A 26,481-nucleotide genomic window follows, 5' to 3' on the forward strand; every position below is an offset into this window, starting at 1 on the left:
ACAACCCGATGTTTGTCCTCGGGTTAATGCCGTTAGAAAGGACATGTGCTTGGTTTTCAAGAGGCTTTGCTAGATGAGGTGACTGACTATAAAAAGCTAATAAAAAACATTTGTTATAATAGGGCGAACATGATTTTTCCTGTTAATAGACGCAACCGACGTGGAAGTAGTTATTCGTTTCCGGTATAGCACCTCATCGGAAGGATTTGATTTCCACTGAGTGAGTTTAAGGGAAATAAAGGCAAAGGGCATGTCTTGAACTTATTAAACGGGAGGTGCAAGGGGTCTTTTGCTATCCCGAGACAGTTTGATTGTGCAACAATTATACCAAAAGAGGTACGTTTTATTTCAACACCATTAACATGTTAAACACCCTGTCCCCGGTACCAACCAGTATTAAGGCAGTTCTCTGAAACCTCGCAAAGCAGTTGTTAGGATTAATTACAATCCATTATAAAACGTCTTTCTCATTGTTGTCGAATGAATCGGCAGATATAAACCGAGTATTTGTACTGTGCAGGCTATAATCAAAAAACTGACGAATGTGAGGTACGTTGTCATTGGCGTTACCTAGATCATGATCAAACGTGATTGACTTGACTGTCGCAGACATTTTTAACAGGAAAAAGTCACCCGATCCTGTTTTATAAAGTTCAAAAATGGATGAAGAATTGATGCAACCAAGGAGTTTGACGATGCGGATGGGTCAGAGGTCAGTTATACACAATGATTATAAAGGGAGTGAGGCTCTAGATCACAGCTGAATGTGGCGTTTCGTCTGAGTTAGTGAAGATCGAACAGTATATAGTCCGAGTGCCCGTAAACAACCAGGTTACAGGCTTGTGAGGAGAAAAAGTCTGGAAATCTGCGTGCAGAGGACGAGACTGGTTGGCGGTAAGGCATCATTTATCCAATGGTGGCGTGATGTTATTCGAGTCAACTGCAAATTTATTAGAGTGTGAAGATTTAGCACCAGTGATTAATTTATGCTTGGTTGATGCATTAATCGTTTGTGAATGTTGCAATATCATATTTCATGCACGCCTGCAGACATCCTGTGTATAAGAATGATGTATAATGTATAAACCAACATCCAGGCGTTATGATGCCCTGATAGAATGTGCTTGTATTAAATATGTATTTATTCAATTAAGCATTCTGCATGTTTTAATTTGCATGAGGTCCGTGCAGTACGAGGCCGATCTTTAAGCAGTTGCAATGTTATTATGTAGATCCGGGGACGCTTTAAGGTTATTGATTTTAATCCTCAACATCATGAAGTAACGTTAAGAACACAGATAGATGTGAAATTATAAACAGTGACGATAATTGCACAAAACATCGTCATACAGGCCATTGTATTGTCAATATTTGAGTCAATGTATTAAGTGCAGTTTTCTGTCAGGATAAAGCTGAATGTTGTAAAATACTTGAAAGTTAAAAGTAATGATCCGATGTATTGCTGCAGTTGTAAGATCAGTTTGGCGTGATTTTTTTTAACTGAAATAAGGTAGTTCAAACCGAACCAAAGCTACAATTAGCTTACCGGCACTATAGTGGGGACCGGACCTTTGGAATACAAAAGCATTTAGATCGCTTTAGACCGGTTAATCCTGTGCTTGGCGAGGTTTCTTTTGTTTTGCAACTCCACTGTTGGGTTTTGTTCTGTTTTTCTGCTCGTTTGATTGACCGTTCAATGGTAACTAATTATCCAAATGTCGCTTCCAGATAGTTTGACTTACTCCTAAAGCGCTTTCCCGTTATTAGCATTGCCATATCCACTGTCAGGGCAGACCAGACTGCATGCTTCTGCTTTCCCAGAAATACCGTATCCATATCTCGATCGTTTCAATGCCTATCTCCTGTGACATATTTACAGTTATATATATTTACAGTTGTCATCTTTGATTCACCAACGTATGTTGTCGGCAAGTTAATACAACACAGGCGATCAAACACTTTCATTGAATGTGTGCTGCTTTAGATCTCGTCCAGAACAAGAAACCTAGTGAGAATCTGTTTGAAAATAAAAGAACATTATGCGTACTGCGATCTACTGTGCTAATTTTATCCTTAATTACGAAATGGCGATGGGTAACCACTCAGAACTTTGAAATAATCTGCGTATTATAAATTATGCAAAGAGTTTGCTTCCAATATTTAACAAATGATGGAAATGTTGAGTTTCAGACAAGAGCAATTCTCTGTTGAATTTTGTAATTTTATAACACCTGAGGATGTTTAGATATATGCTATTTTAAAGAGTTAAGTCTGATGTGAAATGTACCTTTGAATATTACGCAAGCTAAAACTTGCATAGGAGTTAAACTTGGCAAGATAATATACTACAGCAGATGTGGAGAATTGATTTGTTGTGAAGTTTGTAAAAAAAACTTCAAAGAGAACATTATCTTTTTGTAAGTCCATTTGTATTTACACTTGGTTTGTAGAAACTTGAAGCCCACCTTAATGTGTCACAAATCCGAAACTAAATATCAGTGTTTGTTACAATTAAGAAATTCTAAACTAGGCTGAGTACAGTGAGGTCAGTCCACTTTTCCCAGTGGGATATTCAGTTTCATTCACAATAACATTCGTGTTGGTTAAACTAGTTAACAACAAAAGGTGCAAACTATTCTCTTTAACTAAGTGGCATCCTGGAAGAGATAAAGTAAAAGAGAAAGTAAACGTTTGCTTTCTTTCTTGGCATATGTTAAACATCAATGGAACGATACAATTGCTTATAGGTTGTGAACTATGTCACAGACAAAGGTGTTAAATTTACGGATTATTGGATAACATTGCAGTTTGTAACCAGAAACAGCATCTTACAATGTGTTCCTGGCCAAGATGTTATGTTGCGATCCACGTTAAGTGTGCGATCAAGTAATTGTTTTGAAATGCACTCCAGTATGAGCTTTCTCCCGGGTGATCAATTTTTGCAAATGCAAACCCATCTTTCAACACAAGTTTGGAATCAAGTGCCACATTGACAAGTTGGAATTATGCTTGTCAGATTTCCACCAAATACTACTTGTCATTAAAAATTACGCTAACTCAATAGATATGGCCTACCAATGTGTTTTCAAACATGGTTTCTTAGATTAAAATGCTGTGGTTTGTATATGTTCGACACATTACTTTGTAGAATGATTCAACCCGGTAGCTGTACTTGATACCTCTGACACTTTCATCGGGAGTTAGTAGACTTTAAGGATGTGGACTATTCCAGCTTCAATGTCTTGAATGAAATTGACATAAGTGTCACGTAGTACGAGTAGAACGGGAAAATGGTTTCTGTGAACGATTAGAATAAAAGGCATGAAATATAGTAGATCCAAGTAGGCCTTCTAACCCAATTTGCTGATTGATCCACGGACTGCATTAATGAATCAAGTGTGGAATGAATTGATGTCACAACCAAAATGTACAGCATAGATCATATTACGAGACAGTATAAGGCACATCAATTGCTGACAGCTTTTTGATGGATTGGAAAGACATCTATTCAACGTCATGAATTACCGATTATGATTGTAAAGGAGTGAATCAGAGAGAAAGATGGTCTTCGTATGGCAAACCTCTCCACAGAGTAATGACTTAATTGCGTTATTAATCTAAAACTATGGTCAGTGACTCACTATTGACTTTGGCTAAGGTCCACAAAGTCATGTTGCATTCCACGCCTTCCCACACCATCACACAATAAAATCACGCTTGCTTTAACCTTTTATTAGGTTTGGGCATCACCATTAGGCTAATGTAACAACATCCATTATGCAGGGATCCGCTGATTTCAAAGATAAATCTACCCACAGGTTTCGAAAATCAGAAATTATGTATACGTAAAGAAAGTAACGTTGAATTTGAATTAGTGTTGACCTCGCCCGAGGGAAGAAAAGTCTCAAAAATCTAACAAATAACATGTTTTACTCAGCAAGTGGCAGCAGGTGCGGAGCACTAGTTAAACCAGGCCTCTTAATGCAAATTGTGGAACACAAATGTTTACAAATGTCTCGCACCATTGATTACTCTTAGAACTCATTCTGTCCGCTAGCTCTCGATGTTTGATTAAGTCTTCTACCTCCTTCACAGAGCAATTGGGAAATTAGCTTCCGAATGTTTGTTCCTTTCCTTTCAATGCTTGCTACACCATATCGATATTTGAATCAGTTAAAAATGTAAACAATCAATATCTACTTATATTGCATCTTATTCTTTCCATTACTATGAATATATTGAGCTTTACAGAAATCCCTCGCGTCTAATTCCATGGTCAACCCATAGCTCCCCATTGGCTAGCATCCAAACTTCAATCTATCAATGGCACAATTGTGTTCTGTATAGTTGACCCCATATCACCCTTGCAATGTTAACAGACAGTATTAATTATTCCGGTTTACTGTGTATTAATGGCTTGACCGGTCAAGTCTTCTCAATTGATTAACTAAAGTAACTAATGATGATAAAGTCCAATATGCTTGAACTGTTTCGTCAGCCCAGTCGCCTTGTTAGGGTAGAGAGGTAACAACTGGTCAACAGATGTCAGTCAGACTGAATTAATGATTAATCTGTTGTACAACAGGGACCAGTTACTACAACAGACTTGTTCACATCCAGGATCAGACGTAGTCAGCTGACCAGACATCTCCCAACGCAGAATGCGCTGACAACAGGATTCGTCGGTGGTCACCGTAACAGCTAGTTGCGCCTTAAACTCATTTGTCAGGAGTCTAAATGAACTGTTTCGACCACTAACTTAAAGAACTGCTTTCCAAACGGTGGCTTGCAGTAAAAGTTGCAGTGTAGATTTCACTGTACACGTGGTCAGAGGTGTGAACAAGACCATTTAATAGATTGGTTCCTGTGGTGGGTGTGTGAGTTCAGCTACTTATTCAGCAAAACAAGTAAACAGTCAGTAATTTCTTGCACAAACAAAAATAGAACGTTCCTTTTCATTTCGAATGAATTTCCAAGTAAAAGAAGGAACTTTTTCCTGTACTAAATTTACACATGTAGTATATGTGTGTATGACTGAATTGAAATCTGTGTACTTTAACTTAGGGAGTAGTTAAAAACCCACCAATGTTAACGCTTTTATCTCCTTCACTCGGCAGATGGAAAATTAGCTTCTAAATGTTTGTTCCTTCTCCTTCAATGTTTGCTACATCATATCGATATTTGAATCTCTTTAAAATGCAATCAATATCTACTTATGTTGCATCTTATTCTAACGGCCAAAATTCAAAACTAAATCACAAGCTCCAAATATATGAGATTTCACATATCTTTCGGTCGCGTGTTAAACTGAGTGATGACGTCCAGAAATACTTGAACAGATTCTTATCGATACACAAGTGAATTAAATTATGCTGTTGAAAGCTTATTCTAAAGAACGAAAATAAAACATTGAGCTTTGATATAGATTCATGAGATCAGTGATAACTAATGTACATTGTGGGATTAAACACATGGCCCTTTCACTAAACTGATAACACGACTACCAGTAGCGAAAAAGACACTTGTCGATCATCTCATATCAGTGTAAAATTGATCCGGATTAACACAAATAACCGTACACATAAGGAGTGTAGAAGTTGCCTCTTACTGGTCCTGCATACTTACTCAAAGCAGTGTGGCCGTTTGAGTGTAAACAGCCTTTGATTGTATGAACTGTTCTCGCTGAGGTAAGTAACCTAGATTTGATCCTTTCGAGCTCGGCTCCAAACTGGTTCAGCTCTTACAGCAACAAGATTCCTGCCGCACAGTCCTTGCCCGTTTCATAATGTGGAGAAGCACTGGTGGTCTGGCAAAACAAGAATATAATCACAAATTAAATGCACCTCCGGTTGTCTTCAGCTTGGATTTGTAAAACTGACAAAACACTTCGATTTGAATTCTACCCACTCCTACATAAACAGTGTTGAAATGGTGTTGGGCAGTACTGAAATGGTCATAATCGCACTCAACTCGTATAACTGACCTTTCACCTTTTTATGTTTGAGTTGGCACTTAATTAATCTACTTTCCCGTGGAAGATGTTGACGTGTTTCCCATCAAAGCAGCAGTTTTTTTTTGCAAACCGCAAATTCAGTCATTGGCGGCATTCCTTTTCTCGATGGGAGAATTATTAAATAACTATTCTTTTTACATCTTTCTACAATGGAGTGTAATGGCCTGCCCACAGTAAAATCTACCAGGGAGTAGTTAATTAATGAAACGACCAGTTAATTGCTCCTTGAGTTGATGTGCAAAGATGTTAAAAGTACTTTTGGAATAATGTGTGAAGTGTACTTTCTAATTTTGTTTAACAGCGTTTATGTGTGTGGACCCTTGGACATTTTGGCTGGCTTCTCCCTATCATGAGGCGAGCGCGACATTTAAGTGTTCAATTGAGTTTTAATTAATGGCACGATGTAGCTCTCGACCTTTTGGTTGCAGGGTTGATGTGAGGAATATTTTTTGCAGGTGGCTAAATTTAATGAGAAGCGGGACAAGGAAACTCGAGTATAATAGATTTACTTTTTAGACGTTCAAAATAGGAAGTTACAATTATTACCAATAATGAATAAGATACACGTTAAAACGTGCGCTTCGTAAAGGAGAATTTTTTTTTCTCTGAAGAACAAAAGCATTTTAGAAGTTTTTCTAATCTCTCTGCTGACAGCCATGTGTCCGAATCAGTTGGTGTAAACAACACTGAATGTTTTAAGTGATCATTTTTTAACATTCTATACTCTCGCTTTGATTAACTTCTTATGGCGTTACAGAGTTAAAGGTACACATCTTGTCCCTGCCATGCGTCCTCCTTATTTACTTCTTACCGTTTGAAAATCTTTCAGGTGTTCCTAAACACGCGAAGTCACACATATAGCAATATAGATGTCAACTTCATTTTGTCTGTTTACTTTCATGATTTGGAACACAAACTTTTTTTTTAAATAATAAATTTGTGTAAAACGACATTCTGAAATAGAAGTATGTACTTCACGTCAAGATAAAGTGCAAGCCCAAGGACCAATTTATAAAGCGATGCGGTTCCATGTGGAATTGTTTGGGATGAAGACAAGTTCCTGGTTGTTTGCTTTGTATATATCACCGGATTGGAAACCTATTAGTGTGGTCGCAAGGAGCTGAAACTGAACGGAAACTGGGTTTTGAAAACGCGCTCACATTTTCGGGAATATTATAAGCTGAATAGATTTGGACCATTTTGAGATTCCAATTGCTTTATTTTGTTTTAAACGCTTGGAAATGTTTCAAACCAAATAGGTCGGGGAAGCGACCATATCCATTAACTAGATATTTTTTAAGAATCAGGCTAGATGAACAACAGCATCATTTCGAAGGAGAAACAGCATCGTTTCGCCGTTTTGCTGTTCCTTCAAACCAGAATGCTGGGATCCCGGAGCCTGCGGGGTAATCAGATACTGTTGTGTGCTGTTCTAACTAAGAAAGCGAATACATTGAACATTCTAGTAACACTTCTGCGTCTAAAAAAATTCATTTGTAGACAGATTTCCCGCAGACGAATACTCCCTGCAGCGAACCTCATAACTCTGCTCATTAAAAAAAAGGAAAACGTGCAGAAACACATCAAATAAAAAGGGGATTCTTTACTTAAAGAGCGACATAATATTTCCTTGAGAGAATACATTAAGCGTCTTGAATCCTTTTGATGTCGAAAGGAAATTATGAAATCGTCTCCGTTTTATTAGCAGCCTATTGTAAACTCGCCTTAAAGATTGTTTTTAACTAAGTCTGATCGTTGTAGGAGTGTAGTCTGTAGCGGTTGAATTTATCAGCGAGTGCTGGCAATGCGGTGGATCACACAGTTCGGATCCTAGTTATATCTTGCTGCAAATATCGGGAATTGCGAATCTCCTGCATTTCACAAATAGTTACACGAATTTTTTTTCAAAGCGCCGTTTTAGTTGTAAATGCGGCGCTCTTTTTGACTTGTTCATGGGGCTCCATGATTGATCAAGTTACCTAGTTAGGACAAATCGTTGCTATCCAGATCATAACGTTCTCATCTAATTAAATCAGACTGGGCGTTTTTTTTATTATTATCCTGGCGTATGATAATTTTGGACTGTTAACCACAGAGAGGGGGAGGGGTAGCAGGATATTTCAATCCAGTCAGATATTGTCCCCAGTGAATCACAAACACACGCGCGCGCGCACAGGGGTAGGGTTATATCGTATTTGGATACTCACATCTTCGTAACTGTCTGGAGGAATGATGCAAGAAAATGAAATAGCACTGACAGCCATCTCAACAAGCTGCATTTTCTAATTAATAGATATTAATCGAGTCAGGAACGAAATATATGTGGTATGTGATTATAATCAAACAGTTTTAATAGGAAAATATGCTCTGCCTGGAAGATTTTAAAAAGAAAATGTTGTAGAAAAACAAACAGGAACTATTTTGCAGAGGAAGGGTTCTTACAGTGTTGTCGCTTTATGCCTGGGCGGCTGAAGTGGGAAAGCGCTGGAAAACTCGGGCTGAGCTGGCCCAGGGCGAGAATTCAACACCCAGAATCAAGTTCCTCACAACACTGGGAAAACTGAAATTCCAAAACCGGAGCTGTCCGTTCTGAGCTTTTTTTGAAAAAAAAGAAACAACCGACTCTGTGAACGGTTTAATCTGATTTTCATAGTGAAAGGGAACTATGTATAGGTCCGTTCAGAAAGTGAGGGAGACACTGATCACTTATTGTAAACTCACTGAACTGTATCATAGACATCAGCCAATTCAAAGCATGAACAAGTGGAATTTAAATGACCTGGAATCTTCCGCTCATGACAAATTCAAAGCCAGCTCGTCCTAGCTAACACAATATATACTGAACTACACGCTAGGGGTAATAGGAAAATGATTTATGACTTATACCGGTTCTTCATTTTGTATTTACGTGTGATATTGAGCTCACGGAGCACTGTACATTGTCATGTAGAGTTCCCATAACCCGCATTCCTCACGTCTTGGGATCCATCCTCTGTAATGAAACATAGGCACTGAGACCATGACAAATGAAGGTGTCAATACGCAGTAACAATTAAAGTAAGTAGATTTCACACTCCTGTCACACATGGGCTGGCATCCACGTATTGTTTAATTTAAATTATGTTGCTGAAGTTTACCAAGAGTAAATAATCCGAATGTTTGCATTGTGGTTGTACAGTTACAAAAAAACCTCCTCGCATTTCTCTGGGAAGAATAGGTCAAATACTCAACTAAATTAAATTTCAACTCGAGCCATTAGTACGAGAATTGTAACAATTCTTAATTGTGTGGAGGGACTGTCCCGTGCAAATCGTGCAGTCTCTTTGCTGTTGTCTGCAAGTTTGTGAGCGCCTCCTGGAGCCCAACCTGAACACTCCCTCCACTCAGACTTGGGAAGTGGGATAGAAATGGAGAACTGACCGAGTGAGCAGAGACTGCCCGCAGGCAAAAGACCCGAGACGTTTAAAAACTTAAGTTTGGAGAATCAATTTGAGTTCCCCTACCCGCTCCGATTGATAGTCTAAAGTACAGCTGTGACTGCAATAATACCGAAGTGCTTTTGGGATGTGTTTACATTGAGAAAGTTCGGCCGTTTAGCTGATAAACCTGTATTACGATGCCACTCACTGGAGTGAATTGTGGTATCTCTTCTGTCTGTCAATGCTGACATCCCCTTTCTCTCCTCTCCAGCCGGGTCTCTAAATTCAAGCAGACATAATCACTTCAACTTTCCATTACTGATCATTGCGAATAGTTTCTTACACAGGAGGAGAGAGGCGAATGTTTAGCAAAGCGAAGTGTAGATGACCCTAACAAACAGACATTGGAAGAGGGAATTAAATACGGCTGGAAATCCAAATATTATTCACAGGGGTTGCCAGAAATCAAAATGTGCCGTTAATGTACCATTAAATAGTTCGTGTAAGCATATTATTTGCAATTTAATCTATTATCCTATCAATTGATTTAGACAAAAAAGAACGCACGAAAGTAAAACGCCAGATTATTGTACTGGAAAAAAATTGCTAATGAGCGCTTCAAAATAAATGCATAGTTACAAGAGCAATAACGATGATTAATTACAGCTTGTCAATCACTCTGTATGAAGACACAAAACCGACATCAAGCAATATATTAGGAGCCTAAAGCAATTACAGGTTTTAATTCACAGTTCAATTTCGATCAAATGAAGTACTTGCATTTTCTATTCAGATAAAATCATTTAAGGAGGGAGGAATATAGTGATAGCTATGTCATCTATTAATATCAAGAGATTCGCTAGATAATTGTAACTAATCTACAACCTGTCAGTTATCTGTGCAAACCTCGATCCTGTGGATTAAGCAGTCTGCGATTTGAATTCTATTGTTAGGAGTTAGTCACGGTTGCTGGTTGGAAGCTGGTACCTTTGTGTGTCAGTGTGGTAGCCGACTGACAGCAGATGGTACTGGAGATGGTGACGTTTACAGAGAGAGGCTGTTTCTAGCAGCTCCAGGCCTACGATTTGTTCACCTGTCACCTTTTACCCGTCGCAAGAAATCCAACCTGCAAACACAGTCTATACTAACAATACCTACCAATGCACACACATTCCGTTTTTACTGTGAGAACAGCCTTTGCCAATCAATTTAATGAATACATTTCAATTGTTTTTTCTTAAACCTACTAGTCCATAGCCAATTTAAACTGTGTGTGATTATGTGCAGCGGAAGCTAATGCAGAGCATATTTGAATGTCATCAAACTTAAAATATTAAACTACGATTCACCTGATATGGTAAACAGTGAGAATGCCCATCCACAGTTAGCACCATGGAGTAGATGGCAGCAGAAACTCGGTCAAGGCCTGTCTCTACACATGGATTCCCTGCAACCATGACCTTGCAAATTGAGACAGGCAGAACCGTGGACAAATACGATTTGCAAGATAAATGCACACATACAGTATATACATGTTTGACTCTGTGGATTAGATGTGGCGCTGGTTTCACTTTAGCTATTGTTTGAATTACAGCTGTATCCAGTATGGCCCCCGGCTTCTTTGTAATCACTGCAGAAAGCCTTGATTTCCAAGTTTAATCTTGTTCTGATTGGGCACGCTCTGTTCCCTGGACTAACACGATTATTTCTGTTTTTGAAGGCGATCTGGTTGTAGTCTGGTGTCAAACAAGATTCCCCACACCCACCGTGCGTTCTGTGTAATGGCTGGCGCTATCAGCTATATTTGCAATACATGTCGTGTGAATATTCCGATAGGAATTATTTTAATTGCAATGCAAAAAAAAAGTTCAGACGTCACGCCTGGGATCCACGTCTTGGGGATTTAACAAGAACATGGCACCGGGCCAACGTTTGACTCATTTTTTTTCAGTTACTGTAGGATTCAAAATCTTCACTGCTGGAAAACACCGTGCGAACGTGTATGTTTATATTCCATTTGATGGTTTAAAATGGTAATTACTGTATACTTCAAAGAAAAGATTTAAACTGGGACCGCTAAAATGATTTCTAGTTCAGGATGAACCGCATGCCCTCAGGGTAGAAGGGAGATAAAGCTGCAGAAAGGACGAGGTGCAGCACATTCACTTGCCTTAGCGTACCCCTGCGACGTATTCAAAGCTGCCCCATAGGCGCACACCAGCGTCCTTTGTCACGAAAGGGGAATAAACTTTCATCTGTCAGAAATGGAGGCTTACAGCGGAAGCAGGAGTAAGTATAGAGGTAAAGCACAAAACTGTTTGTCTCAGGATTATTCAAATATGTTCTAACAACTTGTTTAAGGCCGAAATTTATACGTCCACAGACAATAATTAGGGCGCACTACAGGTATTTGCATTTTAAATTTGCGACATATGGGTCTCGCCAACGATAAACACATAGAAGCACACACCGTTGCAGGCACACACAGAATATCTTTATCTTATTCTACATACAATGATTTAATCGGTCAGTCACATAGCTCCTTTCCAAATGCATTAAACAACATAATCTACTGAAATATCAATGATCTACTCACTGTCCCCTGTTTTGTGCTGAGAAATGGAAAAGATCATTAATCCGGATCCTGTCAGCATGCTATTGTAATTAAAGGCATGCATACGGGTTGGTCTAACAGTTTTATGAAATGACTATTTAAGTAGTAAAGCTTGAACTTGTTCGGCAACATGCGCAAGTACATGTTTGGATCATCACTGCGCCATACACCGGGATGCATTTTTAGATTTTGCTCTGTCCCGAGTACCATGATTTTGTAAAATGGTTAATACGAAAATAACTCAATCACACAGACTCCTGCTGTCCCTCGTTCTATCTATCTATCTATCTAAGGTTTTGTGCAATATTCTACCACAGGTAGTTACAAACTTGACAGTTACTAATTCGCAGAGCTGGACAATTCAATCTGAGTTTCATTGTTCTTTGGAAAAGCAAAAGATAACGCTGCATTTGCAGAGAAATGCCTTTTAAGTTTATAGCCAACCATCAGTTACACCGTGAATTTGAGACATCGTTCCGTAGATGCTGTCGTTGATTAGTAGTGAATTAATACAGTTTCTGGAGAGTTAAGTACATATCTGGCCACTAACTTGTATCAGATCATTCGTAATATGATTTGGTATTGTCAAAAAGATGCTTCTAAAGACAAAGCTCGAACAATTAATCAGCAAGTTCGGTACTTAAACTGCTCCTGTCTACAGAGTTTAAAATATTGAAAACAAAACGACGCGAACCCATAAGATGAAACTGTTTTGTAAACTGGGGCAGATCAACTCTGCGTTGCACTTAAAGTGGTGCGTCGTTTCTTTAACAAATAGCAAACGACGCTGCCTGTATTTTTCGTGTTATCATAAAAGCACAGGGTGACTTTAGCACAGAAAGAGGCTATTCAGCCCGCCGTGACCAGGTCAGCTCTCTTGCCTGAGCAGTCAAACAATGTTTTTCCTCCTCAGATGCTTATCCAATTTCCTTTTGAAAGCCAGAACTGAATCTCCGGCCAATCTCTCAGCCATTGAATTTCAGACTCGAGCGACTGGTTATTCAGGAAAAAAGGGCGTTTCCTTATGTAACCCTTGCTTTTTTTGCAAACAACTTCAATCAGTGTTCCCGGGTTCTCTATCTTTCCTCCAAGAGGGATAATTCTCATGAGCCACTGTTTGGTCGGTAATTTTAGCCACTTTGAATTCTCCCTGTCAACTTCTCTGTTGTAAACAATCACAGCTTCTCCAATATCCTATCCTGATGAAGAATGTTTCTTAGCCTAGGAAATCCTTTCCCATTCCTCCATAACTGCATTCGAACCGGTTCGATGTTGAGATTTGGACAAAATAAGCGAGTTGCAGCCGAACAACTGTTTTATAATAGTTCATCACAACTTCTGTACTTCTGTGCTGCCTGTCTCTATTTGTAAACCGCGAATTCCATCATGTCTTATCACCAATTGTTCAATTTTCTCTGCTACCATCACGGTGCACATATCCCCCCAGGTCCCTCTGGTCCTGCACCTTCTTTACCACCATGAATTTCTCCCCCCGTTCTTCCTATCAACATGTGCTATTTCCCTGCATATAATTCATCTGCTCTGTGGCCGCCCATGCCACCTACGTCCGTCGTTATCCTCTTCACAGTTCACAGCAGTTGTAAATGTTGTTGAAACTTTTATCCAATTTTCTAAAATGCAGCATTGTGGCCAGGCATCGCTAATGTAAACGGGTTTCATATTGGAGCAGAATATATGTCCTGTTCCGAGCTAACTATCACTTGAATAGTCTATAGGATAACGTGTATTTAGCCTGCGGGAAAAAGCTGCAGCGGTGCTATGGATCCTTGGCTTGACTGTATTGTACTGTCTTTGTAAAGGGAATCTTTGAAAATGCGCTTGAAGAATTGGATTGGTTAAATTAGGAGAAGTTGAATCCGTGGGTCCACCTGCCTTTGCTTGTTTCGGTCAGTTGAATTAGCCATTCCAATCCAATTTAAAGCAGTTGATAATCGATAACTCAAAAACACTTTATAGTCCCAATTCTGGTCTGTGTATTGCCAGGAAATGTCCTGCCTTGTGCAATGGATGTAATTACTGTAAATAACGGCTGATGGAGTCTCTGCTTTCTGTTTATTCGACATAGCTGAAGTTTTCAGGTATCTTTCGGAAAGGGGCTGTCGAGAGCGGAGTCACTGCAACAAAGAAAACACGTGCGATAGGCTTGAGATTGATTTAACGGATAACAATGAGACTCACTCATTATGGGACTGCGCCTTTAACTCTGTGTAAAGCGTTGAACTCTGGAAATGTTTCTTTTTTGGTCCAGGGCACCTTAAGCAGTTTCCCTTTAAAAGTGAAATTGTTTAGTACACGCTGCTATCATAGGAAGGAGGTGACGTGCCGACAGCCAATAGGTACCCGGGAGGGCGGTGGCGGCGACGGTACGTCCTGATAGAAAAGGCGCGGAGTCCGCGCGGCTCCAACCCGTCAATCAAAAGAGAAAGAAAAACGCTTTGCAAGTCGGTGGCGTTAAAGGATTACACTAAATGCAGAGCGAACTCCTCCTCCCCAATTACTCACACAAGGCTGTGCTTTGCAGAAGAGTAACTTAGTAAAAACAACAAGCCTTCAAGTCTGCAGCATTTCTTTTGCATGGAGATCAGACATTGCAAAAACCAAACCCTGTATTTTTTTTCTGTGATCAACTAACGGCAACACATCTTCATGGGAGCTGTTTAAAGAGAGCGGACTTCTTTCCCCTCCCCCTTAAAAACACGGTTCCAAGTGACGTGATTATTTTTATTTTCCTGCGCTTTTTAAGAACGGAGCTGTGGTTTGACCTCGCTTGTCTTTTCCAAAACAAAACCATTGAGGGAAGAGATTGAGAGAACTGTGGCTAAATGCATGGGCTAGGTCTGCGTCTTATGGAAGTTCTGGGTTCGAAATCTGAACAAGACACGTGTAATTTCCGTCAGTCAGCGATGCTTTTCCACGGACTCTCGGGGGGTGAAATGCAGGGAGTTATGGAGGAGATGGAAAGACGATCCAAGAACGAGCCAGGAATCAGCTCGGGGGTAGACATGGGGGAGAGAGAAACGGTAGGCAACAGACCTTTAACAAAAAATCTATAGAGGACTGCACTGAGATTGGGCAATTGTTATTTAAAATCATTTTATGCGTCCACGCTTCACGAAGTAAGTTCTGTGTTTTAATTCCTATTTCTTTTAAGTAACTGAGGGCATAATAAGTTAAAATATATACGAAAATGTCTAATGTCACAAGGAAATAACTGAGTTTCACTTGGAGTGTGTATCCGATTTGCGTGATTAAACTAGGGCGGTATAATTAATTAGATTTTAAGTGAAGATGTACATGGATGATCAAGTAACTTTACAGATTTATAACGTTTTTTTTAAAAAAAGAATCGATATATGAGCAATTCCGATTTGTGTAACCTCACTTTATTTTTAAATTGCTCTCCCAAACCAAACCAAAAACTTCATTTTTAAAAAAACTCACGGAAATACCACTCAGTATTCTCCTTTTTATTTGATGAAGATTTATTTTTCAAAAGCGATTAAAGACAGTGGGTACGTTATTACTGAAGAAGATCGGGATATTTTTGAAGCTATTTTTTGTGAATATATATTGCTTGTGTTTCAGGTTTCTAGAAGGAAGAAATAAAACAAAACTGATTTAACTTCGTAAAATCTATCAAATTGAGTCAATTTGGAAGCAATTTGGCAAACCTATTTGACACGTAAACTCTCAGAATGCGGTTTAAGACGATTCGCACGGTTTAACAGAATACACACACTTGATTTGACTTCAGTCGGACAGATTTGTTTCACACCGCTTCCATCGAAATTACTATGAATTGTCTGTAACGGGCTGGCTCAGTCGCTTACATTGACTTCAGGATGGGTATTGGTCAGGCCTATCTCGTAAATACTAACACATGGCATAAAACTGCGACTTTAAATTTGACAGTTATTGCAAGAGAATATGATTAATCTTCTGGAAAAGAAATAGGAATCTACATGTTCACGAAATACTTGGGATGTGGACTTACTTGGTTGTGGGAATGGCCCGCATTTATTTGAGTGTTGTTGAGGCGATTTCAAACTGCAGTTATCGTCATGAGAAATGTAGAAAGCAAAGGTCTTTGTGTATAACAGAGAAAGTAGACCTTACTTGCTGGTACGGTTAGTTCTTCCTTTGTTATGTGGGTGAGAATTTGAATGTAATAGTATTTCCAAGGCCAGCGTGAGTACATGTGCGATTCTCAAAATGCGGCCAGGTGCGAGAATGAAACAAATATTCGCAATGATGACGAATGACATAATTAGCCGTTTGGCTAGCTAATGCCTAAATGACAGCCAGCACAACTTCTCCTAGAATATGTCCTGCAACTACTTTTAAAGATGGGCCGTAACATTTGGGAAACAAAGACACTGCACTGGAATGTATACACCAAATAGGCGACATGACCCACACATTGTGTCCCTTTGAAAAAATATCTGAATCATGCTTGATTTAATGGTTGGTGTTTACTCTTTCTCCCTGATGATAAATTGTAATCCAATCTCTGTTTCGATGCAAAGTGGGTGCTGATGGGTGTATCCTGCTGGTGTTTTTTGCAGACTATGCCGTCCATTAGTAACGAGAGACCGGCTCTGTGTGCAGGCTGTGGGGGGAAGATCTCAGACCGTTATTATCTGCTGGCTGTGGACAAACAGTGGCACATGCGCTGCCTCAAATGCTGTGAATGCAAACTGGCCCTGGAATCCGAACTGACCTGCTTCGCCAAGGATGGCAGCATCTATTGCAAAGAAGATTACTACAGGTACCTAGATATGTTTAAAAAACAGTCAAAATGTCAACTGTGACCTGCGGCAAAACAGAGGCCCAATACTTTGCATGCAGTCAGCAAGGCAGAATATTTAGAATTTTATAATAAGTACTTTGAGTAGTCGATCTTGATACGCAAACAAGTAACGATACATATTCACCGCCACTCTTATGTGCAACCGGTGCGCCTATTAATGACTTTTTAAAAAAACAATAAAAAGTACTTCAGAACAAACAACCATATTAATTACCCATTGAAACAGAAGCAAATGGGAGCGTTGTTTTCAAATGGCAGACTGGGTTGGAATAGCTTACGTAGAGCCTTTTCTTTAAATATTTTATATAATGAGATATCAAGGTTTAAGATTTATTTACTACAAAGTCCTACTGGGCAGTATAGCGATCAAACACCGCAAATGGATCAACTATCTCTGGGAGAAATAATTCCGAAACTATCACATAGGCACAGGGTTAAATTGCCAAGGTGCTTCTAACCCGCTCCTGAAGGATTTCATTTTACATTTTTTAAAAAAATGAGGATATTAGCATTAAAAAAGTTGAAAATGGGGTCTAATAGAAAGAGAAATGGGGCTCTGTTTGTATCCAATTATGTTTAATTATGTTCTAAGGGCATTAGATAAAATGTAACGCCGGCAATTAAGATTCGTGTTGTTAAAAATCATGGAATGAACAACATCCAGTCGGGATAAGTCTGTAGGAATAAACTGCAGAACACACGACTCCTTCTCAGTGCGTGAAGACGACAATGAAAGAAACGTATCCGTTTAAGCATGAACCAACCTGTGATTAGTTGTAATTGTATTGGGTTGTTTACAGTATTAAATAGACTATGAGCTATTACTGACCTATTACATGAATTAAACTTGGAGCGAATACAGAACGACGTGCGCTGTTCTGTTTTGCCTGAACAGTTCACGCTGTAGCTTTTGCAGATATTAATATTGGACAAGGAAGGAAGAGAGAGAATATCAAGTTCTTTAAACTGGGAGCTGAACATTCAGAACAAGTTAAGCACCAGTTGCTGTTGTTCATGATTCAGTTTTCGTATAAGAAACTTTCCGTATTTTCATTGTAAGCCACTGAAAAACTAAATGCTCCCTCCCATATTAATAGGAGATAATCGGAAAACCAATACCCTTCGAAAGTAGGGATACATATACGTTTATGAATGACAATATTGAAAAATAAAGCAATAACTTAAATTAACAAAATCCGCAAACAGTGCGATTTCGGTAAACTCTTACAGTGAGCTGGCGTTGATCTAAAGGTTAGGACTATATAGCGGAGATATGCAGGGAATGGGCAGATTGTCCCGTGCAATAATTTTGCTGAATTCTTTCATTTGCATAGTTCATTTAAACAGTTAATATTTTAATGATGCTGTTTTGCACCGAGCGTAATGTTTTATGCATGATCTTCCAATTAAAGGACCGCGCCACGAAATTTAAAGCAACTCGCCAAATGCAAACCTGGTGTTGATTTCAGGAGCGCATGTTCTTTCACAGACATAGGACTAGCCAAACAGATTTGACATATTACAGGGGACAAAATGGACATGGATCACATCGATGTGCTTCTGTTGAGACTGTAACGGCGAAAGCTAACAGTAATGCAATTAAATTATCCTAGTCTTTGGCGAGAAAACTTACAGTTTGTACGGTTTTATTTAGCATTCAGTTTTCCCAATGTAGGTCATAGTTGATTGAAACAAATGTTTGTTTCGTAATTATTTGAATGATCAATGAAAGTGCATTCGAAAGGTTCAGGCATTACAATCTGGACTTTAAAATAATTTTCCAATGGACCCTACCAAGTATTTCAACTTGAAACTCCACACAGGAGCGACTTATTATCAAAATAACGACCAGTTATAAAACGAAGTAAATTTATTTCAGCGGCAGAATCTGGGTACTAAAATGACTTTTAAAAAAATAATCAATGCTTGTACAACAGAAGACGGGATAGGATTCAGAAGGTGCAGCAGAAACTGCTGCCGGTAACGTTTTGCCTCGACAGTGACTACCCTACTTAGAGATGGTCAGAACTGCACCACTCAAGGATGGTATTACAAACCCAATCGCCTCCGCAATGATTTTGAAATGGACATTTCTGACCGACAGCTAGAAACAAACGCATCTCGTCAGTTTCGGAGAGTTCATTTTGGGAAGATATTGTCACCTGTGCACATCACAGCTGGCAAAACTCCCCAGCACCGCGGACAGGAACTGACTTTAGCGACCAAAACTTGCTGGGTGGACGAGGTGCACTGCTGCTGTTTGTTTAGGGGGTGGGCTGGTGTCTGTTGGTGGGGGCGGGGGCGGTGGTAGAGGTGAGTGTACCGGACTATCCTAAGTATGCATTCCCAAGACAGCCTGTTTTTCCCAAACACCACACATGGCGACGGAACATTCACAGCGACACTGAAAGTATGCTTAGCGCTAACTGATTCGACAAGAGATACCAAAGTGTTTTAATATCTGTCCTTTCTACACCCTCCTCCCCTCCAACCCCCACCGCAGGAGATTCTCCGTGCAGAGGTGCGCCAGATGTCACCTGGGCATCTCAGCATCAGAAATGGTGATGAGAGCTAGAGACTTGGTCTATCACTTGAACTGTTTCACGTGTACGACCTGCAACAAGATGCTGGCGACCGGGGATCACTTTGGCATGAAGGACAGCCTGGTGTACTGCAGGATTCACTTCGAAACTCTGATTCAGGGGGAATTTCAGGCTCACTTCAATCACACGGACGTGGGCACTAAGAGCAGCGCTGCCCTGGGCCTGCCATTCTACAACGGCATGGGCACTGTGCAGAAAGGACGGCCCCGTAAGAGGAAAAGCCCAGGACCGGCGGCTGACCTGACAGCTTACAACACAGGTAGGGCTCTCTGAACTCCCACCCTGACAGCCTCACCGGTCACGACTGGCTCCTGAGAATGGGGCTGCTTGCTGTTTGTATTGAGGCAATGCCCGAGTCTGGGGCAGCCCAGTTAACGCCAACCCTAGCCCCGTGACAGCAATGAAGCAATCCACACGACAGTTAGAAACATTGGTTCGTAACTAACTGCTGTGCTTGAACCTACTGTTTGTGGCTTCGAATTGTGACCAACATAAGCAAAGAATAATGCCTTTGGCCGTGATTAAATCCCGTGTCCCCATCCCAGCAACATGGTCCACTCTTATCCCTTTGTCAGTGGGAAGCCTCTGGCGCCCTCCCCTCAGAATAGGAGCCCCCACTTGTGGGGTCCACTCCCCCCCGACCCCCCCTATTTCCTCCCGCAGTGGGTTTCCAGCCTCGACTCCCAGTAACATCCTTTGCATGTCTTGTTTACTTAGATATTTATACTGCGCCACTTCTCAACAGATACACTGTTCTGGCGGCAACTCTTCGACTAAAGCGTAATGTGATGTTTGGAGATTTCTCGCTGCTGGCAAGGGGCGCTTTGGGAATGCAGCCTGTTTGTGTCACATGAAAGGTGCCAGCTTCAAAACCGATTCGACAAACAAAAAAAAACAAAACGAGGCGAACGTATTTATTTGAAAATAAGAGCCACTTTATTTGAAAGCATTGCAGTGCCAGACTGCTAGTGAAGCGAATAAAGTACCTTAATATCTACCCCCCCCCACCCCCACCCCCACCAAACCTCAGCATCTCAGACTGCTCGGGAAGGCTCATGTGAATTGCTGCTTTTAATAATTAGGCCTCATGCTCGATATTCACGTTGAATAATAGGCAGACTGGATTCTTTGTGTTGGGAAGTATTTATCTGAATTTATTTTAAGACATTTCTTAAAAGCACCCTAGCTCTCTGCGTGCGGAAAGTTGCCAAGGGTCTGTTTTCCTCCAATGCTGCTTGAGAAATGTTTCTGTGGAGCGCTGGAATGTAAACACGGTTAGGTGTCTCTCTCATCCCCAGCCCAACCCGCGCGCACACACACACACCCGCTGCTTATTTTAACACGGGTGGCAGTTGTGGAAAATATTGCGCGTTCAAAATCCCTCAGCATCTCTCTCCCATTGTAACCTGGATTCCCAAATTCTCCGTGGTGGCACGGAGGGCAATCGCTGGAGGCAGGAGCTATTAGAAGTCGGAGGAAAGGGAGCTTTCATACATTAACGTGCCCACATACAAAGTGCATCTCCACTATCGAAAGGAGCTGCATCTGGCCGGAATGGTTGATATGTTTAGTTTTGTGACGTTCTTATTAGAAGCGCATCTGAACGAGTTTACACTTTTTTGTTTCTGTGTTTGGTGAGCAAGGCCAATGTGTAGGCGGTGCTGAGGTATCTTTATTTAGAGTTACATGTGTGTCTTCAATCCTGGGAACCAGGACTGGCTTACAGAAAAGGGTTAGGCCAAACAGAAAGAGCTGACCTTTTGAATCGACTGCTTTTTGGAGCTTTACAATGGGAACACTTCCTCCTCCCTCCCTCCTATTCTCTGCCTCAATAATTAAATGTTCCAGAAATTCGCAGGACGCTGAGAAATCTCAAAAAAAGGGGATGCCGCCCTTCAGGTATTTTGATCATATTTTGCGTCGGGTTCCAAATCTGAGTGGAACATTGCTAGTTCAAATTTTCTTCAGTGGCATCCTGACTATTGACACCTCATATATACAGTACCCCTGAAATCTACAGGTATCAGTATTAAATTAAAATGCACATCTGGCACCCAGTGGAAATGGACAACAACATATACACCAGTTTCTGCGGAGACAAGTCTATCCACATTCTAACGTGATTGGATGGAAGCGTCTTGCAATAATGACCTCAGAACCTTTCATTGCTCCAAATGTCGCCAATTTCCCTTCAAAGTGTTTACTTGTAACTTTTACCATCGTTAAGCTTTTAGCTTTTAGAGAATTGGAACTGAGGCGGGGGGTGGGGTTACTTGGCAGATCTCAGACGAAGATGGAGGTTGACAAGTGGAAAACAGCTCAGATGGATGCCGGAACTTCAAACGCACCTTCTGCCAATGTTCTTCTTTCACACTTTAATTTTTTGCCCATCACCGGGGGTGGGGGGGGGAGGGGGGGATTAGTGGGGGAATGGAGTTGTTTTTCTGGCGGCAGCCTGGGAGGCCTTTAGTATTTCTGGGTCAGTAAATCAATGGGTGAAACCTTGTGGAACAAGCTTTCCGTTCAGAACTAAACACCTGTACAAAACTGCGAATCCCTCAGCGGACTCCCAGTGAGTTAAAAAAAAATGGCCAATTTCTAAACAGCATCGGATTGGCTCTTCCTCCTTTGCTACGTTTGAAAATGATCTCTTATAAGCTGCCCTTTCTCTTCAAGATACCGTTAGCAGAGCGTCATCCTGTAACTAACCTCAACTCAACCGCTTACTATTTTACGCAATTTCAAAGCAACTGTTTCGAAATCTTTGAGTTATTTAACTATCGAAGACTTAATTTGTGCCGAGCATTAAAGACCCTTTAAAAAGCAAGCCGAATTATTGCGCATTTTAAACTTTTTCAACACTAATCATTGGCGAAAGGCTAGTACTACAGACTGCGCGAGTTTCATGAAGTATTAGAAAATCTACAACCTTGGTGAATGCTCTGTTTTTCGTTGACGGTCTGTACACTGGGAAAACCATTAATAGTCATTTATAAAAAAAAGAGGCACTCGAATTCAGGCTTCCCCACGTTATATGCTGCCACAAGTTATTGTGAAGTCAATGAGCTGTAAGCCTGAGCTATCACTACCTCCCCAATGATTGCTTTTAGGCATTTAGCTCCCGCTATCCTCCCCCAGTTGAAAAAGACGCCTGTTTCTGATCTACCCACTCTGGACTGGTTTGATAAATATGCCATTTAAAAGTAAATTCGTGGTTCTAGATAAGCTTTCACTGTACTGCCATTTTTGTAAAATTATCCTTCCGTAGTTTTATGCTTTTAATTTTGTTTTCTAAACGTCTTTCCCAACAGTAAGGCTGAAAGCAATGATTTTCTGTTGACTCGTCAATATATTCATGTTTAAATCATTACTTAATTCACCTCTTCCCACTAACAGGCTTCAATTATGCTAATATGAATCCATTGCCTAATAATTACATATTTCCATCGCTAAACACCTTGTTGGTGCACCGTAAACTGGGCATTGCAATTCTGAAAAGAAAAGAAAGCACCAGTTGTTCCTTTTAACTGAAGAAACAAGCAATTTCAGTGAAGGTAGTTGAACAGATGAACAGAAGCAAGTTCCATGAGCTTAATGCCCTTACAGACTACAATGTTTGTATTTAGTATTTACCGAATAGATTTTTAAAAAAAATTTGGCCGACAACGTTACATTGTTGGTCATTGGAATAAAATATCCAGAAAAAAGTGTTACCCTTGTAGTTGGTGACATGAGTGTTGCCTTCCGTATGCATTGAAACCCTTCGTATTTCTCTCATTACATTATGGGCGCGATTATTAGCCCCTGTCCCCCGGAGACCCAGTACAGAACTATCGCCGGCCGTTGATTTTAATTGGAGGAAAGTGATCGGAAGTGAGAGAAACAAACTTGTATGAAGGAAAAGCGTGCAGTTCCTGAACCTCCCCTTCCCCACCCTAGTAAATAAAATATTTATCTACACCCAGTTCGCCTTTGCCATTAAATCCTGAAAGTTGCTAGCATCAGAGCGCTTTCCCTGTGCAATAAACTTTTAATATACCCCAGTTTGTAACTGTTGGATTGGCAAGTCCACCTTGTATGCTCTGATGAAGTACCAACACTGAACGAGTCTCATCCCCCATACAAGACCTATGGCCTTCACCTTCTGTTCAATATTTAATTATATCAGTTTAGAACAAGTTCACAAAATTTAAAGCCTCATCATGTGACATAACCATTCCTGTAAAAAACACTTGCTGGGACACTGCGGCGCCAGACCAACGCAAAACGAGCTTTGAATGCAAGACTGAATTTCAAAAAAAAATGTAGATAATGTTTACATTGACATACATTTCTGCACTAACGCGAACTAAGGCAGGAGATTACACATAATAGCAATTTGATTTGCAGCATTGTTGATAGTTGTTTGAAAGGTATGCAATGACAAGAAGGCTTTTAAAACACAATAGCCCAGTGTTTTCCATAATGTTGGAACCTTAATTGTATATTGTCGGCGTGTGGAATCAATAATGCAAACGAAATATCTGTGGATTAGTGTAATTAATGTATTCATGTATTTCAGCATTGTTGCTTGCGTTCGGGGGCTCTTAACACTTTGAACTTCTCTAATTGAAAGGAAACTCCCTGATCACAGCGGTCCAAACACCTCTACTTGCTTTTTAACAGCAGGCTGTAAATTGCAGGATCATTAGGTGGTGAACCGTGTTTAATTTTTAAATGCACGATCGATAATTGAACAGCAACTAGTTTTATACTGAGGCACATCAAATGCAGAGCAATTCCCAAAGTGGGAATCGTGAGAAGCAGATAATCAGCGTTTATGAACTGTACAAAGGAACTTTAATAATCTTTTTTTAAAAAATCTGCCCATATCTCACACTTGCGACGGAGTCTTCAATGTCTTTTCGTTGATGATTCCGAATGAAAAAAATAGTTGAACACATTGGCTTTGGAACACTGTCTCCCCCTTGAGGTTTCTAAAATAGTATTTCTGCCGGTCCCACAGCACAATCGACAGTTGCCCAGACTCTCAGAATGCAAGAACAAAATACCATTTTCAAAATTGATTCCAACCAAATAAACCTCCGGTACTTTTCTGGACTCTAGATGAAGCATACAAAGCTGTGTGTAGTTTTCTCCCTGCCTTGGAAATAACTCAGGATGTGGATTTGATGATTTTTGCACAAGTTTCTGAATAAGGTATTTTTTGTAATGATTTGATCAGTTGTTACGAACTGAATGTTGTCACCGGGAATAACAACATAAACGTTAGATACATCGAAAAATGTCGTTTCTATCAAAGCAGATTGCAACACTCTTCCAAGAGCCTGGCTTGAACACTTAGTATTGAATGACAACAGCATTTCTTTTTAAGAACATTTGGCACTCTTTGAATATGGGGAAATGATTATAAGTAGGAAACTCAACATTTTGTGGCTTCGAGAGTAGCTCTCAGCAGTAACATCAGACGCCAGAACACTAACCCTTTTACGATCTTGGCATTTTCTCATAATACAGATCCCTCCAACACTAGCCAGCATAAAGGAATCGTTTCAGGAAGAAGTTAATGCTGTTAAACATTGGGGAAAAGTATGAAAACAACTGTCTATACTTATCTGTTCGTTTTGAAATAATGTGACACTATTGTCTGACCATTTAATTATAAATAGAAAATAATTAGTGAATAATGAATAAATGAAACTGTTCTCCTTTGAACCATTTATCATGAGAAATAGTCTTCAGAACCATGTCACTTAATGTCTTCTCCAGTACAATGAAGTCCATCCTTGGGCCATTTGTGAGGCCTTTTGGTTGGTCTGCAGGTATTTGAACAATGTAATTGCTCGCCAAAGAAATGGATGCCAGTAATTGTGAATGATGTGGCACGCTCACAACTTTTATGAGTCACAGCCACTTTCTTAAAGTTGCAGTGCCCCAGGTTGATATCATTAAAACATCAGTGACTATTCCCACAAATTGGAACAGAGTCAGTTTGAGCTCTTGCTTACCTGAGTTTCCGATCTTGGTAGTTCTGCATGACAGCAATAAATTGAATGGCCATTGTGGTTATCACATCGGCCACTGAAGCTAAACTGGTAATGGCAGCCTGGAGATTGATGGTACATTTGAGTGTAGAGGCACACTTCCTGGATGAAAATCTTTCAGTTGAGTACATGGAAAAATACTGCAGGTTCTGGTGATCTGAAATAAAAAAACAAAGCACTGGGATAAAACTCAGCAGGTCTGATAACACCTGAAGAGAGCAAAACAGAGTTAGCATTTGAGTCAAATTTACTCTCTGGAGTTCCAAAGCAGAGTAATTTTATTCAAAACAGTAACTCTGTTTCTCTCTCCACAGATGCTGCCAGTCCTGTTGAGTTTTTCCAGCACTTTCTGTTTGTATTATTGATTTAAAAATCACCAGAGGGTCAACTCAAGAACAGCTCAGTACTCGCAATACTTCTTATTATATCTCAGCTTAGAATCAGGAATCAGACCAATCAAGATTATTGAGTCCTTTTCTTGCTGTAAAGAAATTCACATTATTGTAACTCAGGTCAGTCCAGAAAAGTTTGCCCTACATTTTTGATTCATTGATGTTCGTTTATAAGGAACTAGGATCTGGTTCTTAGCAGGAATACAAGGGAGATGAGTGAGAATCAGTGTTATGACTGTACGAACCACAATGTTCTGAGAATAACTGTCTAGAAAAAAAAGTAACAGGAATTATATTTTTCAATAGTTTGCTCTCCTTAGTTCTAAAAGATTCATTGTACAAAACTATACAAAGCAATGGTCAGACTAGAGTTGGAATATTATGAACAGTTTTGCGTCCTTTATCTAGGGAAAGATATATTAGCATTGGAGGCAGCTGAGAGAAGGCTCACTAGGTTGATCCAGGGTATGGGAACATTTCTTATAAGGAGAGGTTGAATATGTTCTGCCCATACTCAATGGAGTTTAGATAAGTAAGATAAAACTTAATGAAGCATGTAAAATTC

General features: G+C 40.1%; 1 protein-coding gene and 1 long non-coding RNA gene across 8 annotated transcripts in view; one reads left to right on the forward strand and one right to left on the reverse strand.

Annotated features, from left to right (window-relative positions):
- Window positions 1–215: 215 nt before the first annotated feature.
- The window catches only part of LOC125465463 (LIM/homeobox protein Lhx2), a 49,175-nt gene continuing 22,909 nt past the window's right edge, over window positions 216–26,481 (forward strand). For 2 of the 7 annotated variants that reach the window (XM_059638221.1, XM_048559045.2), the window contains exons 1-3: window positions 14,288–15,087; window positions 16,633–16,835; window positions 19,381–19,739. In XM_059638221.1, coding sequence (XP_059494204.1) covers window positions 14,890–15,087; window positions 16,633–16,835; window positions 19,381–19,739 — 760 coding nt within the window. In that variant the 5' untranslated portion in view covers window positions 14,288–14,889. Of the gene's footprint in view, window positions 337–732; window positions 895–11,257; window positions 11,734–14,287; window positions 15,184–16,632; window positions 16,836–19,380; window positions 19,740–26,481 lie in introns of those variants that run through there. The other 5 variants (XM_059638220.1, XM_059638216.1, XM_059638218.1 and 2 more) reach the window with 5 other exon arrangements.
- Window positions 7,773–10,758, reverse strand: LOC125465464 (uncharacterized). Its single transcript, XR_007250249.2, has 3 exons — window positions 10,318–10,758; window positions 9,641–9,822; window positions 7,773–9,005 (listed from the first exon to the last, which is right to left on the reverse strand). It is a non-coding gene; the product is annotated as an uncharacterized LOC125465464 (long non-coding RNA).

This window comes from Stegostoma tigrinum, chromosome 29 (assembly GCF_030684315.1).
Source record: "Stegostoma tigrinum isolate sSteTig4 chromosome 29, sSteTig4.hap1, whole genome shotgun sequence".
Lineage (NCBI taxonomy): Eukaryota > Metazoa > Chordata > Chondrichthyes > Orectolobiformes > Stegostomatidae > Stegostoma > Stegostoma tigrinum.